An 18,314-nucleotide genomic window follows, 5' to 3' on the forward strand; every position below is an offset into this window, starting at 1 on the left:
CATGTGTAACGTGTATACGAGCCAGTTTCCCTTAGAAAGTCCTCCACGAAAGGCATCCCTCCCCTTAGGCAGATAGCCCTAGTGTGCTTTGCCATAATTAAATACACACGCCATGCTTTAGTCTTTTTACAGTCACACGAATACAAAAAAATTTTAACATTCACTTTTACCATATCACGGTATTTCTTAACATTTAAAATAACAGTTCACATTGTATATAAGAACATATCAACATGCCGTTAATTTTACACATTTGAAAACATACATTAGTAGTGCATTGTTAACTTCTATTCTTTTCAAAGCAAGTGCCAATTCTTTCTACATTGAAATAATACATTTCAAAAAGTCTTTCAGACTAAACTTCTTTCCTGCTAGAATGTTTTAAATAAAATTTATACAATAAATTTTACAATATTTAAGTCTTTATAAAACGCTATTATACATCAACTTTAGTTTTACGCGCGAGTAATTGAAAAACATAATACCCAAAATCGGTAACAACTCATTTCTCGCCCTTTTGGCGATAAAGGTAGACCTCGCATGAGGTAAAACTTCTTGAAATCTGCCACTTGCAGTAAGAATGAAAGATTAACTTAAGTTTGCAAAGTAACATAAAATTTTACTTATCTTTGTGATATTCGGACATCCTTTTCTGGGCCCAGTCTTTAAAGGTATTGCAGATAGTTGTTTGATTTATCCTCCTTCTTGTACGGGCTCGTCCTTCAGTGCCTTCCTCTGGAAGCTTCCTTTTTTCACCAGTTCGGTCACCCTTGAATACCTTCTTTTTCTCCTCTGCTTGTGGTCTTGGCCGTTTGATGGCAGCTGGTCTTGGCGGAACCGGGAAACTTCTTTCGTGTGCCTGCTTGGACCTCGTTGCTGGCCGTTCAAATTTTCCTTGTAACTTTTCCTCCGCCGCTGATGGCCCTTCCGCAGTTCGGCGACATTTACTGCGGAGAGTCCTGTCGGATGAGTAGATCTTCCGTTTTAGAGCCGGGTTATAGTTGCCGTCATTTCTCCTGGTTCTCTTCACATTCGTCGTCCTTCTCCCTTCTTCATTCTGGGGGTGTTCGTGAACTCTCTTTTCTGGACGGTGGAATGGCTTCTTTTTCTTGCTACCTTCAATTTTTCCGCGGGGCAATTTTCTTTTCACTTGCTCCTGCCTCTTATTGGCTTGCCCTTGTACTTGTCGTTTTTCCACCTCTGGAGCTTGTGCCTGCGGTGTCTGCCGTGCCGGATCCTGCAAAAGATCTGAAAATATTTGCATTTTATTACGATCGAAGTAGGGCTTGATTTGATCAATGTTTGCGGAACAGGTTTCACCATTTCTGGCTTTTAACACTACTACAGCGTGAGTTATTTTTTCTATAACATATGGTCCTTCAAATCGTGGAAAAAATTTGGCAGTTTTATCTTCTGGTGCTGAAGAAAGTGAAAGCTTAATTTTTAAAACTTCATCCCCTACTTTATAAGTTACTCCCCGTCGTTTCAAATCATAATAGAGCTTCTGTTTTCTTTGTGCTACTTCCGTATTCTTCTTTGCTTCGTTAATTAGTTTTTCTATATCACCCATTTTAAATTCTGGCGCTCTTTGTTGCACATAAAATAATTTATCTAACGGCGTTATAATCTTTCTGCCTAAAAATAACTCAGCAGGAGTTTTGCCCGTTGTATCATGTTTTGCGGTCCTAAGGGCGAAAGCAAATTCATTGACATAGTTATCCCAGCTTTTATGAAAATTTTTAACATAACTACGGATAATTTTCACTATATTTCTATTGACCCGTTCCGCTATATTTGATTGCGGCCGATACGGGACCATTTTTAAATGACGTATGCCCAGTTTTTAGCACATGTCTTCAAATATATTACTTACAAATTGAGGACCATTAGCCGATATAACTTTTAGGAGCGCCCCGTATTTTAAAATATATTTATTTAAAATAGAATCAGTAACTAATTTCGCGGATGCTCGTTTTAAGGGAACAATTTCGGTCCATTTACTAAAATGATCAACCATAACAAGGAGATAGCGACTTTTATTTAACTGACTTTTTGGGAAAGGGCCGAATAAATCGATGCCAATTATTTCATTTGGAAATTCGGATTTAATACTATTTAGAAACCCGGCCGGGCGGAAATTAATATAATTAACTGCTTGACATGTTGGGCAGGACTGGACATACGCCCTTGTTAACTTTTGCAGTTCAGGAATGTAGACTGCCTCGCGTACGCGTTGGATAGTTTTTCGAATACCAGCATGAGAAGCTAAAGGGCTGTCATGGAGCTCCTGCAGGATATTTAATCTAAGACTAGCTGGGATACCAGGTCGAAATTCGTTGTTGGAATTCGTAGTTTTTGTATAGAATAATAGACCATCTATTAGTTCGTAATGGGCCGCCCTATTTCTTATCGCCACAATATCTTGGTGGCTAAAATTTTCAGGATCCTTTAAATACTCATAAATACTTCCAAACTCAGGATCCTTACCCAGTTCGGTTATTACAGTTTCTGGGGAATTTATTGTACATGCTGTAAGCATTGCCACCTTTACGGTATTACGTTGTTCGTCTATTTTAATTCTTGATAGGGCATCTGCTACGATATTTTCCTTTCCGGGTGTATGCTTGATTACCAGATTATAATCTTGCAGCTTGAGTGCCCATCTTATTAACCTTGGGGATAAATTTTTCCCTGAGTACAATCTAGTTACCGCCGCATGATCAGAGTACACTGTTATCGGCGCCTTTCCAAAATAGACTCGGAAATTTTGCACTGCTAACAGAACTGCAAGTGCCTCTTTCTCGGTCGCGGAATAGTTTCTTTGTGTTTGATTTAAAGTTCGGCTAAAAAATGCCACGGGCTGCTGATTTTGCGAAAGTACCGCTCCTACCGCATAATCCGAAGCATCCGCTAAAATTTCTAAATTCTCATCCTTTTCAGGAAATTTCAACACAGGGGCTTGCGTTAATGCTTGCTTTAATTTTTCGAAAGCACTATTGGCTTCGACCGTCCACGAGAATCTTGTCTTTTTCCTTTTTAATTTTAACAATGGTTCAGCGATAGCTGCAAAATCTTTTATAAAGGACCTATAATATGAACAAAGTCCTAGAAAAGAAGAGAGCTTCTTTGCCGTGTTTGGAGTCGGATACTTTTGTACAGCGATTATTTTTGATTCATCTCTCTCGATCCCTTTTTGAGATATTTTGTAACCTAAATATTTTAATTCAGGGGCTGCAAATTTGCACTTTTCGACATTAACTTTCAGACCGGCCTCATTTAATAAAGAAAACACCTGTCTTAAATCCTGTACATGTTGGTCGAGATTATCACTAGTAATAATGATATTGTCTAAATAGATAAATGTGGACTTTCCAAGAACAGGTCTTAACACAATGTCCATGCATCGCTGAAATGTTGCTGGGGCCCCCGAAAGACCAAACGGTATACGCAAAAATGCATAAGTGCCAGACTTGGTTATAAAAGCAGTCTTAGGCACGTCCTCAGGCCTAACCCCTATTTGAAAATAACCAGTCGTTAAGTCTAAAGTCGTCATAAATTTGGTTGATTTTATGTTCCTTAAAATTTCTTCTATGATCGGTAACGGATATACCGGATATTTAGTTATGGAGTTTAATTTACGGTAATCAATAGCGAATCTCCATCTTTTTGGATGCGTCAAAGGATAGTCATTATTTTTCTTACATAAAACCACCGGGCTAGCATAACTACTTGAGATGGGCGTTATGATCTTTTTACGTAGCATATCGGTAATATGCCATTCTATAATTTTTTCCTTATTCTTATCATACCGGTATGGTTTTTGACGAACTGGCATTGCATCTCCGGTGTCAATACTATGGTTAGTAACCTGAGTAAATCCTGGAATATCACTAAATAACGAAGCAAATTCACTTACCACTTGTCGGATTCTTCCTTGCTCGTCATTAGAGAAGTGGTCAAGTTTTAACATCGGCGGTTCAGCGTTTTCTGTACGAACTGGTTTCATTGTCAGCTTAACTGACGCTTCATTAAAATCCAGCGTAGCTTGTGCTTCTGAAAGAAAATCTATTCCTAAAATTATATGTGCTTGCAGATTCTTTACTATAAAAAACATCACCTTTACTTGTTCGTCCTTGATACGGATATAGAACGGTACTTTACCTACGCACTTACATTTTTCTCCTTGCGCCGCTAACACTGTCGTATTATCCGAATTATATATGCGGTATTTGCGAAAATACTTCCTAAAAAAATCTTCTGCCACACAGGAACACTGCGCGCCTGTATCCAGGAGTGCGGTGGCTGGGATATTATTCACCAAGACTTCAATCTTCGGAAGAGTCAGATTTTTCACCATTACTGTATTTAACTTGTAGGAAGAGGGGTTTTCTTGGCCTTCGGATTTCCGCACCCTCCCTTCAGCAGAAATCCGTTTTAGTTTAAATTATTTTTCCTTTCCGTGCTTTCCTTCTTTTTCCACTGGCCTTGAGACTTTTATCCTGGGTTGCTATTGAACTGTCGACGTTCGCCGGCTGTTTTTGAATGCTCGGGTTTCCTTGCCCACTGATTCGCTTTTTCTCCGTAGCCGTGTGCTTGAGTTTGCTGTAGTCTTGACGTACCAAATTGGTTTCGCTGTTGATATTGGCGTCTTCTTTCGACGTCCGCCGTTCTTCTACTTTCAAACTGGATTGCTAGCTCAAATAACTTTTCCAGTGTAGTCGGATTTCTCAATTCGATAAAGTCTTGCACTTGGGGTAGTAACCTCGGCAAAATCACTTGAATTATTTCAGGATCCGGACGGTTTCCATAAAAGAGCTTGAAAACGTGAATTTTTCTTAAAATAAAGCTCGAGAGGTTTTCGATTCTTTGTTGATATATACTGAAAAGTTCCGTTTCTAATTTCGCACGATCCCTTACAACAGGGAAGGCTTTTAGTAGGGCAGTCTTGAAATTTTCGTAAGTATAGGTGGGACTTCCTGCTTGACCCAAGAGACTTCTGCCTATACATTTGAACCAGTTAAGCGCTTGGCCCCTCAAAGCGCTGGTAGCTAAGGTAACTTTTTGAAACTCGTGCACGGGGTAGAGCATGAAGTGGTCATCCAATTTTTCCAAAAAACTGGTTACCGGTGAGTTTCCATTAAATGTTGCTTCTGGTTTCATCGAAGCGCGCATGGTCTGGACGATGTAACCAAATCCTTCCAGGGCGGCAGCTGGCATTTCTGGATTCTGAGCCGTTTCTGCAGGCAGCACGGGTTCTTCTTGAAACTCGGCCATGGTTATTCTTCTTCGTTGGGCGCCACTATCAGGTTCAATGTTCCTTCTTACCTTCTTAGGGAACATACAAGGACCTGACTCGGAACAGAGAGCTTATTAAAGCTATGTTCACTAATTGTGGTAAGTAGACAGGATACAGACGAAGGGTATACAAAACCCTTTATTTTTCTCTATATACAATAACTTCCGTACTTCGGAATACACTGACCCGCTACTTGGGGTCTAACGTAAAAGTATAAAAATAAAACTAAACTCTAATTTAACTTTAGAATAATAAACGTGGAAGATTGGCCTTATATTAACAGGAAGCGTATGTAGTACAGAGACTGTGAACACTACAATACGTTTAAATTTATCAAGAGGATTAAAACCTCTGGCCTGGAAGGCAAACAGCAACTAAGTAACTTCTAAGGTAAGCGGCCTGCTTTGACTCACTGCTTCCTCTCTCTCGCTTGGCAAAAAGCCACAACTTAAATACTTGGCGTTCGCCAGACAAACTTTGCATAAAAACCTTAACGCTTATAATTCTGGCCGGAAGTAGAAAATAAGAAGTGATAGTAAAGATTTAAAATAAAATAAACGTTAGTAAAACTTAAGTTCCTTACAAACTGACATAAAAAAAAGACAGGCCAACAATGTTTAAAAATATAAATTAAACGGAATTATTTCCTAATGGGAGAAAAATTAGAAAAGAAACAAAAAAGACATGCTGAATTTACAAAATATATACTTTCAATTAAACACAACTTTTGCATTATGACATTAAGAAACACAACATTAAGAAAAACACGTGCAGACCGAAATTTAGATTTAGGTAACTCGGGGAAAGAAAATATTTGTAATAAATAACCATCAAACTGATCACAAAAAATGTTATTGTGCTATTTTAGCATAAATTTCTTTCTTTGTTTAGTTCTTAAAAAGGGCTTTTAAGATGCTACCACTGCCCAACAAATATTTCTATTTGTGTTCATATCTTATTTTGTTGCACATCTGCACTTTGAAAAACGATTTTATATACTTTTCTGATTAAATTAATAAACCAAAAATTAACTGTATGCATTATGACATTAAGAAACACAACATTAAGAAAAACACGTGCAGACCGAAATTTAGATTTAGGTAACTCGGAGAAAGAAAATATTTGTAATAAATAACCATCAAACTGATCACAAAAAATGTTATTGTGCTATTTTAACATAAATTTCTTTCTTTGTTTAGTTCTTAAAAAGGGCTTTTAAGATGCTACCACTGCCCAACAAATATTTCTATTTGTGCACTCTATACATATCTTATTTTGTTGCACATCTGCACTTTGAAAAACGATTTTATATACTTTTCTGATTAAATTAATAAACCAAAAATTAAAAAAAAAAAAAAACTCATGGATTAAAAACATTAATTTTCTGAACTGTTATTTCCAGGATACAGTTAATCGCACTGGCTTCTGATAATACAGTTAATCGCACTGGCTTCTGAGTCATTCATATAAAGATTTTAATGAATCCAGATAATTTTATTTCATGGATCCAGCTAATAATTAATAATAATTGAAATGAATCTACGTTTATTGCTTTTAAATTTCTTACTTTGTATGCTAATAGCAATATAAGTTCGGAAGAAAAATTAAATGTGTTACTGTATGCTGAATGACAATACACTGCCGCGTAGGAGGTAAAAATATATTTATTTCGGCAGTGGCACCAATTTTCTTTTAAATCATTCACTTTCTCGATTTGAAACAAAAATATTTTACGCTTTGCAGAGTAGCAGTACAAAGCTTTCAAATCAAAGTTTTTTTTCATCAAAAGCTTCTTAAATTCATACAAAATATGAAAAAATCAAAATAAAAATTCGGGCTTCGACCTGCACATGTTAAGGGTGGAGATCTACTTGTGTTCAAAATTTGGTGTCTCTAGTTGCCCCGCTTTTCCACAGTGCGAGGAACGTGCATGCATGTATACATACAGATTCTTCATCGTTTAATAAAGAGAAGGCCAAGTACATTCTTTAAATTTTCATTACCGCTAATAAATTAACATGGCTCGATAGATAAAGTTCTTAGGGTCTTTATCTTTAGTCTTAGGGATTTAGTTATCGCGGTACATCTGCGAAAACTTAACGATAAATTCTTCAAAAATGCGCAGGAATGTAACTTTATGAATCATTTCAACATGTTTCATTATGAAGTTCTCATCGATGATCGATTTCTTCGACCTTTCGCAGCTTACATACTCAGTGGAAACGAAAATTTCCCCACCTAATACCAAGTTAGTGGAAATTTTGATCTGTACATAGTGATTTTACTCTTATTTTCTTTTACTTTACTCCAGAATACTGCTTTTCTTCAATATTCAAGAAGCACTTTTAAAAGTCAGCGCCTGGGAGAGTGACCTCCCCCGTGACCTAAGAACTTGAGTTCTATGTTCAGCCTTGTTGTAGGACTTTCTGCATTTTTTAGGACTGAAATTTCTGGTATTCCTTATATTTATCATATTGAAGAACATGAGAAAAATAGTGATTTTTCGCTATTGCAACCCATTATTTAATTATTTAACTCTTTTCATCAGTTTTGGACAAGTTTACGCTAAGCGAATCAGAATGCCTGATTCCGCTCACGTGATATGTGACTTATTCTAAGTATACTCTGGGATAGACATTTTGAATTTGTAATATATGTATTTTGTGTTAACATTTGTTCTGCATTTATTTTGTTATTTTGTAACTTTTACTAAAATTATTGCTTTCCTGAAACATCTTCGACTGTTGTAATGAAACCATGATTCTGTTTACACCACCCCCATCACGTTATCATGGACTCAGAATTTCAACTTACAGGACTGCTAGACTGTATTATGTGATGAAATTTGGTTTATTCCATATGTTGTTACCCTGATGATTACTAGAAAAATTTCCCTTTTATGTAATTATTTCTGCAAATTTGTACATTTAATGTTTTCTTCAGCATTTCTAACCTAAAATCTCGCAACGTATTAACGACTTCTTCACACCTCACGTGACAAGGTAGTCACGCCCTCTCAACATCTGCAATCCTGACTTAGGTCTCACTCATGTATTCTCCTACTTTCAGCGCTCTATAGCAACTAACTCAGACAGCCGGAATTCTTCCTTTTCGAATTCTGAAAATAGCAGTTAACATTTGCATTCTGAACTGAGTAAAACGTTGAAATGTTTTCAAAAAATTGATTTTAAAATTCAAACCTAACCTTTATTAATGTAAGAATAATTTTAAGGTAAAAATGTGCTTTAGCCCACTGCTTGGCAATTTTCAGCTGTGACGATTTTTTGAAAATCGCTAGTAAAAGCTCAGAAAATGTTGCATAAACAAAGTTGCGAAGGCGGAGCTAAGTAACGTCCATAAATGGGTGGGACTAAGCTTGTGATGTCACAATGTATTCTCTATAGATATAGATACAAGTATAATAAATTGTTTGTATTCCAAATTACCATGATACAGTAAGTGAATTGTACCAGTTATTAAAACTGTAAACAGCGCCTCAGTCTCTCCTACTTGTATTTCATACAGGGTGAATATTTTTGCCCATGTGCAGAACAATTTGTATTCGCTCGAAAAACATCAAAGAATTGCACAAACTCGGTGTCCATGTACACACCGATCTATTTTTCATTAAAAAAATATCAGAGAATTTCACAAACTCGGCATTGCGCACTACATTGACTTTACCCATGTACACTTCGATCGATTTTTCACTTAAAGAGAATCAGAGAATTGCATAAACTCGGCATCGCGCACAACCTTGGCATTGCACACTGCCTTGGCTTTGCTCATGTATACAGCGATCTCTTTTCACTTATAAGACATCAGAAAATTTCACAAACTCGATATTGGCTTTGCTCATCTTCTAAGATTGAGCCGAAAAGATAATAAAATATTAAAAATAAGCAGCTTTAAAGAGAAAGTTAAAAGAAAAAAATTTCACTTACCCTTTTCAGGAAAATGTGTTTACAAAAAAATTCTTTTTGAGGGGCTTTTTTTTTTTTTTTAAATTTATGTCGGGGGTGGAACCTCCCCCGTCTTAAGAAAGTTTACTCCTTTTTATTAAGAAAATTTACTCCTTTTTATCGGCCGTTTCCGGCGGATAAATCTTTATGATTGCCGTTAAAAAGGCACGATAATGTTCATCACTTAGTGAGCGGTTGTGCCATTTTCGCCACATATATTCCGCAAAATATGAATCAAATTCGCCATCTACGTGGATTGTATTGCGACGTAAATGACGCTTAATTCCAGATCAAGTAACCTCTATGGAATTAGTGTGCGCAGTCTCGGGATCAAGGAAGTACAGACTGTGGTTGACAGTCAGATGGCCATAACCTAATTTTTTTAGTCCACCATATGTCTTCCAGCAGTCTGAAACCACAGTTGATCCCGGCAACACCCATTCAACTGTCACTCTCTCCAAACTCACTTTTGATCTATTCTCACCCTCTCTAAAAAACATCTGTTCGTCCCTCTTTCTATACCACCAATTATCCAATGACTGTCCACGGGCTTTCCTCTTCCGTACTTCATTTTCCCGAACTTGTTCTCATCCACTTCAACTATTACTCCTTCACCACCAGTTGGAACGCTATCATTTATCACAGTCGTCATACACACTTCTCTGCAAAACATAAACCAATCAAGAACAGCATGTTCATGCAGTTCTTGAATCACAGATTCATTTCGCATTTTCGAAAACCAACACCTCGTAATTCTCGAAATATCACATATACTCAAATGGCTACGGCTAAACCATGAACCTATCCTTATACCCCTGCAAACATCATGCGCATTCACTTTTTCTTGCTTTCTACATCACCATTACACACCCATCGATACTTTCCTTTCTCTCACACTAACGCATATCACCACATTTCGAACAAACAAGAAAAGTAGCAATCAAACCAAATTTCACACATCATCCAATGACGACACGATTTATTTGCACTTCCAATAAAGTAATAAATGTACATGTACATTCACTCACCTCTCTCAGCATCACATAGAAATCCATAGCGACTGTTTATTTAACGAAATATGTGCAGAAAAATGGCAAAAACACACAGGAAAAAAACCACTCGATTTATAACTACCACATAAGAACATTCGGTACTTTTCCGTTTCGCTGGCGCAAATCTCGCCAAGCAGACTTTGTTGGCGACAACGTACAGTATACACGTAAAAAATGTTAACAAATGTTAGGTCTAAGAACTTTTCATTTTGAAGGCATAAACATTTTAATATGGTTTAAAATTTTGAAAAAAGCCAATAAATAAAGACAATAAATTTGTAAAAAGACATTAATTAAAGAATTTACTATAGTTTCATGGTTTAACATCCTGATTCGCCGGTTCTTATCACGTGACCCCAAGTGATCTCATCTCACATAAACTACTAATTCTCTCAGTAATTATCTGCATTAATTTCAAGTTAAATCTTAATTTGGAATACAAGTTTAAATGTAAGAATTATTTCAATTCGTACGAACAGCTTACTCAGAAATTATGTAAAACCGCAGTGCTTTACTTTACTAGTGTATTCTCATTAGAACTGATGAATTTAATCCTTGATTTTTGCCTCTTCTATATTTTCGCCAGCGGGTGTGTTGATTGCATCATAATTGACTTAATTACCGCGAATGGTCTTAGGGAATAGCATTTAGCTATGTCTTGTAAAAATTCTATGTAATTGTATGGCAGTATTGAAAGACAATCAATTTGATAAGAAATGGCTGCGACTTGTTTTGAAAATGAGGCGTAAAAGGTTACCAGCGAAGATATTCCGTTTGGCATCAGTTGTACCATTATTGGCGACTTTACCGTTTGCGCCGGCAAAACGGAAAAGTATCGAATATTCAAACGACAATTGAATTAACTGCTCAAATTAGCAAGTAAAAATTCCAAAACAAATCGTCTGTTTGGAAATTCTTTTTAACTGCAGGTATATTTTTAAAAGCATAAATTATCGCCTGCTACTTGACAATTTGTCTTCGGATATTTGTGCTCTTTCCGAAGAAATTTATTCGTATCTAGTTATTAAAAAACGCTGTGAAAGCCATGGCTTTTCGATATCTAAAGGTACGATAGGTAATATTGTCAACAGGAAATTAAAAAAAAAAAAAAAAAAAAAACAGCAAATATAATTAGATTAAAAAACAAATAAAATCTGAAATTTAAGATTTTACATTACTCCCCAAAGGTGCGTTTATTTAGCATTTTGTGTGTTACCTTTATTTATCATGTTCTTCGCACGTAAATCGTAAAATTCAGTTCAACAGCAATATCGCAAAATAATTTTAAAATGAGCATATTTTTAGAATTTTCGATACATTTCGCGCGCTAGAGATAAAAATATTTTTCCCCGTATAGTGTTGACATTGCACGCTTTGAATTCGTTGAGTTTGTTAATCAAAAATCCGTTAAATGTTTTACAAAATACGAAATATATAATAAAACAAATTCCGAATTCGGGCTTCCAGATGCCCATATTCTTGTCGAAACGTACGTTATTCAAAATTTGATGGTTCTAGGTAGTGTTGTTTTATCACAATGCGAGAAACATACATACATTTATGCAGATTCTTCATTTTTAATTTCTTTAAATATAATACAGGGCCCTAATATTTTGTGGTAACAATTTAAAAAGTGAATTAATGTTTATAGTGAATCATAATATCGAGTTAGCCATGTTGGCGCATTTATTGCCCATTCAAAAAAAGTCGCCAAGCAGTGGGCTAAATTGCATTTCAGCCAATTTTAATTTTTTTAGAATGCTGAGAAGTTTAAAGTTATGTGCTTGATCAAAAGAAAATGTCCAATGTGAAGTGCAGGGTAAAAATTTTATGTTATACGAGTAAAGCTGAAGCGAATAAACCATGTTATAAAAATTATCTTCTGAGCTTTCTTGTTTGAGTGGATTATTTTCGCTTGTCGCAGCTGACGGCTGTAACAACGCTTTGTTTCTCATTAGTATAGAAACATGTCAAATCAAAATTCTTGCCAAGACTGCTAAAGAAGACAGGTACCAATATTTCTAAATCTTCTTTCTAGAAGATGCTTAGATAACATTTAAAATCCTACCGTCTATATACATTTTATGCATTCATAATCTACTCATTTATATTTTTTCTGTGCTTTCTATCTTCAATTAATTATACAAAGAATTTTGTTTCACTTAATTATCGAATTAATTAAAACTTTCAGCTGGCTGAAAGCACAACTGTACATTTTGAATTTCAAGAATATGGTAAGTGATAAAATTTGTTTTCTTTTAAATTTAAGATCAATTTAAGTTTCAAATTTATAGAAAAGATGATAATTGTGATCATAAGCGCTGGTTAACATTAATTGCAATAGTGTAACTGTAACGTGTTCTCTCTGATTGTAATACAAATTAATATTTGTATGATTATTATCTTTTGTATACTTACTTATTCGGTCATTAGATTGAAATCTTTCGTCTTTTTCAGTGTTACCAACATTCACCGTTGAACTCAAAACCGAAGATGTAATTCTTGAATCTTCTGAATTCATTACTATTTCTGTGAAAGCAAAGTATGCTCCCATTATTAATAATCTTTAAATTCTTTAGGTTTTTTATGAGTATCTTTAAATTAATCACTTATCTTAAATATCCTACAGTTATTTTTGGAAATATATTAACTTAAAGTCGTATCATATAATCTCCTCAAAAGGAATTATATAAAGATGTATGTAAAATGATTATAATTACATACATTTTTGAATATTTTTGAAGAAAATAAAGAATGTTCTTAAACAAAATGAAAATGCATATTACTGAAGAAAATTAAATAAAATACAGTGAAGACGTAAGATGAATGTAATTTACGCTGTAACCATGCACTGACTTTTCTAATGTTTTGAATATCCAGATTTCTTTTTTAAAATTTGATATCAACTATATTACTATATCTCTTTTAATGATACCTTCAGTATTATCATTAAAATTTATTCTGTTACTTTATTATAAATTTTTAATTTCTTAAAATTTTAATTTTATTTTTTAATTTTCTCTAATATTTCACAAAGTTAAAAAAATTCATTCCAGTAATTAAATTTATTAACTTTATCATTGCGTTTCTCTCTACACCATTTTATTTTTTCCCTTTTGTCGGCGAATTTTTTCAGCTTAATAATAGATCCCAAATTTTCATTTTCCATCTTATTAAACTACCGTCCTACTAATCATCTCGTACAACACGTATTTCCAATTTTCTTTCTTTCCAGTTACATGAATGGGCACACTAAATCCAAGAAATATCACAGATTTTTAATTTCATATTTTCTTTTCCATTCCCTTTCTTATTTAATTAACTGAAGTAATTATTAAAATTATTCTATTCCCTAATTTTAGGTCTATCTTTGCTTGTTGAAGTATTTCACAATAATAGGCTAATAGCTACCCTTAAAGTTTTTTTTAATAATTTCATTTGTAACAGTTTTTTTGAGTTTTAAAAAATATTGATTTAACTTGTTGCTTTTCAGTTCCCTAACTGTTTAATTAGTTTCCAGAATTATTGTTTTGAACTGTTTATGTTTTTTCACGAACTATTACGTTGAACTGTTTAAGTACAGTAGTTTTAGTTTGTCGGAGCAGATTATATCTTGACGATTGGTTTCAAAAATCTTAACTTTTTAAAACTTTTATTCTTTATTTCATGCATTCTTTCTTTGTATTCTGTAAAAATTTGATGGCCTTAAATTATTTTTATTAGTTTCAATTTTTTTGGCATTTTCTTTTATAATCATCCACATATAATTCAGAAACGTTGCACTGTTGAAAATTTGTGGACTTCTCCTTGAAAAAGACCAAGGAATTTTCAGCTACTTGTTTTGCTGTAATTTTCTTAAATATTTTGTATAAATATTAGCTGTTTCTGTTAACCCAGAATTACTGAACCTGATAAGATCATCAGTGAATCTAAAAGTAAGATTAAATTTTGCTGTTTGATCATGATTTTTTATGAAATTGAACTCTTGTACCCCCCCCCCCAAAAAAAAAGACTGTAAATAATAATTGCTTCCACGGGAATATCATTAATCTGTAGGTATCTTTAAGATAAAATTATGAAAAAGTTAACATTTAACATATATATATCTATATACATACATACACAGTCTCGTCCACAAAAGCCCTTAAGCAGACTTTATGTCGCCAATCGTTGGTTGCAGACATATACTTGCAATTATAAAATGTTTTAAATGATGCAAAGATTCATGTTTTCATCATTTTTAAATTTAAAGAAATCAATTTTATAAACATTAACCAAAACTAACTTTGTGTACGTTTCTCCGGTTCCTATACTTATATTTAGGAAAATTTTGTATTCATAACAAAATTAAACACAGCGAGTTTGTCCCCCGTAAGACAAAAATTGATTGAGATATTTAATTTAAAAATTTGAGACTTTTGACGTCATATTCAGTTTGTACTAAAATTCAGTTAATACATAAATTAGAATAATTCGGGATTAATTTTCCTTTTAAATACCATTCAATGATTTCGTTTTGTGATTTAATACCGTCTAATTCATAATTTTGTTTCATTTGGTACGTCAAAAAGTTTTTTTCAGACGTAATTCAGACGTCTAAAAACACGTTATTAGTATTCTCATGAAGTTCTATTACTTCAGAATCATAATGTAGTAATCGTAAAAAAAATTCATTAAACTAAAAATATTTAAAAATTTTTAATTAATGCAAATCGCATTACGATTTGGTTTAGATCCAATATCGTAGCCAATCTTTTCTAGAACATGAATTCTATACGATTCTCTAAACAAGGTATCTATTTCGCATTTTGAAAAAAAAAAAAAAAAAAGTATATATATATTATTCAACACTTTTTATTATGATTTGTATGTAAATGCTCGTCACTTGACCTCACAACAGCAGAATTTTTTTTCTAAACTTTTGTTTTATTTTTAATTGCGTAAACATGCAAACATTTCGTTCTTCTGTTACGTACGGCTTCTGAATATAATACTCGACCTACCGAATATCTCGGTCAATATTTGTCATACGGAAGTCAAACGTTAGACCGGCTGAATATAGTATAAAAACATTAGATTTTGCATTTTATATAAAACTGAATTGTCACACGTGTGAAGTGTGTGATTATTAAATATACGATTACAAGTACTTAAAGTAATAAAAATTTATATAAAAGGAAATTATTAAAAAAAGAAATTTAAATTATTCTCTCTCTTAAATAAAGAACACGAATATAATAGAAATAAAAAGGTACTTCACTGTTCACCAAAATCAAATACAATGTGAAAAGAGCATAGAACACCAAATATAAAAAATATATATGTAAATTACCTATAAATATATAGTTATATTTTTATTTCAATTAATACTATTGGTGAGCGAAAAGGGAAATGAATTACTAAGCAAATCAACATTTGTTAAAAATGAAATAAAATGTAGGTGAAATCTAGTATATGTTGAAGCAAAAAATGTGATTACAGTTTAAAGCTGTAACTTGGTTTGCTGATTTTGCTTTCCAGCACAAACGCGCTTAAGATATATTAAACTGCTTGCCCTCTCAGAGTCTGGGGATTAATAGAGGAGTGTTAACAAGAACTAGGAGCTGTATTGGTACTTATTTTTCGTAGCGAACTTGGTGAGAATGTTAATTCGATGTGTTTCTCCATTGGCGAGAAATAAGCGGTTACCGATCTGAGCTTGTACGAGGAATGTTAACAGATCTAACTGGTTTTTCGTAATTGCAGTTTTAACAATATAGCTGGTGTTCATTATCAAATACTTATTATTTTCACTATTTTCAATCTTCCATCAGCGAAAAAAGAAGCTATAGCTAATGTTTGAGGCATTACTAGCAGTAATAGCTAAACTGTGGTCACCAGAAAGAATCTGTAAAAATTGAATTTTATCGTATATACATATATGTTTTTTAATAAATTGGTAATAATATTATATTAGGTAAAAGAATAAATAGAATTTTTTGGTATGTTTAACAATAAAAAATTCCGGCATGTTTACATATGCTGTCATTTTCAATAAATTGCTTATACACGCTATAACATAAAATGCGACGTGCCAAGAACGAATTATCCAAATGGGACGAAACTCGGTAGATTCGGCGCACATATTTTGAAAACAAAATGTTAGCAGTATCATAGTAATTGAATATTTTATTCATGGAGTTAGCTACACTTTGATCTTAGCCAAAAGACCAAGAAGCTAGAAGAAAAAAAATTAGTAATGAGTATTTTCACTTCTGGCCCTGATGCAAGCTGTTATCTGGGTGCTTGCCATACACGTTCCAAATTGCGAGTTAGATCGATATGATCCTCGAATGATCGAAGACACCTGCTGATCAGAACCTAAAAGTGGTCTCATGGGGAGAGATTTGGCGAATGCGCCACCCAGAAAAGCGTTGGAGAAGCGCGAAGAAACGATGCAGAAAAGTGTGCTATTTACGGCTGGGAATCTGTTGAAATGTAAGTCTGAGATCTGTTAAAGTAAGGGCAAAAATACAGGGCGTAGAACCTCGTCAATGTGCCGCCCTGCTGTAAACTTGTCACGGATGACAAACAAATGGGGTCCAGTTATCAAATGAAATAACGCTCTATGCCATAACTGCTGGCTGTCGGGCTGCGTGGTGGGCGGCAGTAGGTGACTATCGCGTCGCTGAGCTGGACGACTTGAGAATCATCTTCGCTGCTTATCGGGGCTCAGTTTGAAGAGGGACACATATGTATCGATCCTGCGATTTGACAATTCTGCTTTCTTTAGTACAAATGCACGTTCTCTCTCAAATGGTGATTTCTGCTCATACTATCCATGAACCCTTCTACGAGGAATTGAAATAATGCACGTGGATCGACGGCCCCACATTCGCATGGATGGTATACACCTTAGCATAGGAATGTCTTCTGTTTTATATACTATCCGGAAATGAAATTTTTGACACTGTCTTTCTAAAAGATGATCCAACTGAAGATTCTCCTACTCAAACCACAATCCGTAACTGCAATGACATTCCACAAACAGACAACGATATTCTGTTCTCAAAACAAGAAATCAAGCAAATAATTAAAAACCTAGCTTTAAAAAAAGCACCAGACCCAGATGGCATAGATAATGACATTATAAAATTAATCAATCAAGCCCATCCTGACATAATCTGTTGTTTTTTGCAATCGATGTATACAGCTCTCGACCTTTTCTCATTGTCCGAAAATTTGTAATAACTTCAATAAGAACAATAAAAGCAAATCTTATCATCCGATAAATCCTTCCCCAGCCCTGGGAAAAGTTTTAGAAAGATGTCTTATTGGCCGCCTAAAATTTCATGTTTACAGCAAAAACTTAATATGAAATAACCAGTTTGGATTTCAAAAAGTCATGCAATTAACCTGCTTTCAACAAGTCATGCAATTAATTTAACTCTTGAACAATTTAGAAACAATAAAATCAACCAACTTCATTTTGCAGTAATATGTCTCCACTTAAAATTAACTTTTAATTCTTTATGGTGGCCAACAATTTTACAATCGCTGCGTTCCTTTAAGTGCCTCAAAATTTATTTCTAATTATTCAAGATTACTTTCAAAAACAGGAAAAGTATGATTCTTTACAACAACACGGAAATTGTGAGTAATCAAGTCAGAGGACAGGGGTCTTGCATGAGTGAAGATCTTTAGAATATCACTTTCAACAACATCATTGCCTATCCATGGCCAGATCACTCAAAAATCGTAGCTTTTGCAGACGATGTAGCTTCGTATAAGTGGCCGTACCAGAGACATTTTACAGGATAATTGCAACGAAACACTTCATATATTTAACCAACTTTGCAAAATTCAAAAACTGCTAATTTCACATACTAAGCCCCAAGTCTTTGTCATCCATAAATCACGGCAAAATATAACTAAAGCTTTAGCTCTAAAAATTGAAATCAAAAGATCAAATCTGTGAATACAATCAAGCACCTCGGTTTAACAATCGACAAGAAATTCTCCTGG

At 34.2% G+C, this 18,314-nt stretch overlaps 1 protein-coding gene across 1 annotated transcript in view; it reads left to right on the forward strand.

Annotated features, from left to right (window-relative positions):
• Window positions 1-18,314, forward strand: part of LOC118183538 (venom factor-like) — a 337,533-nt gene that overhangs the window by 83,788 nt on the left and 235,431 nt on the right. The window contains exons 6-7 of the mRNA XM_085818275.1: window positions 12,502-12,544; window positions 12,768-12,852. Coding sequence (XP_085674401.1) covers window positions 12,502-12,544; window positions 12,768-12,852 — 128 coding nt within the window. The remainder of the gene's footprint in view (window positions 1-12,501; window positions 12,545-12,767; window positions 12,853-18,314) is intronic.

The sequence above is a fragment of the Stegodyphus dumicola genome, chromosome 6 (assembly GCF_044657685.1).
Source record: "Stegodyphus dumicola isolate Sdum_Otavi_A_Nest chromosome 6, ASM4465768v1".
NCBI lineage: Eukaryota > Metazoa > Arthropoda > Arachnida > Araneae > Eresidae > Stegodyphus > Stegodyphus dumicola.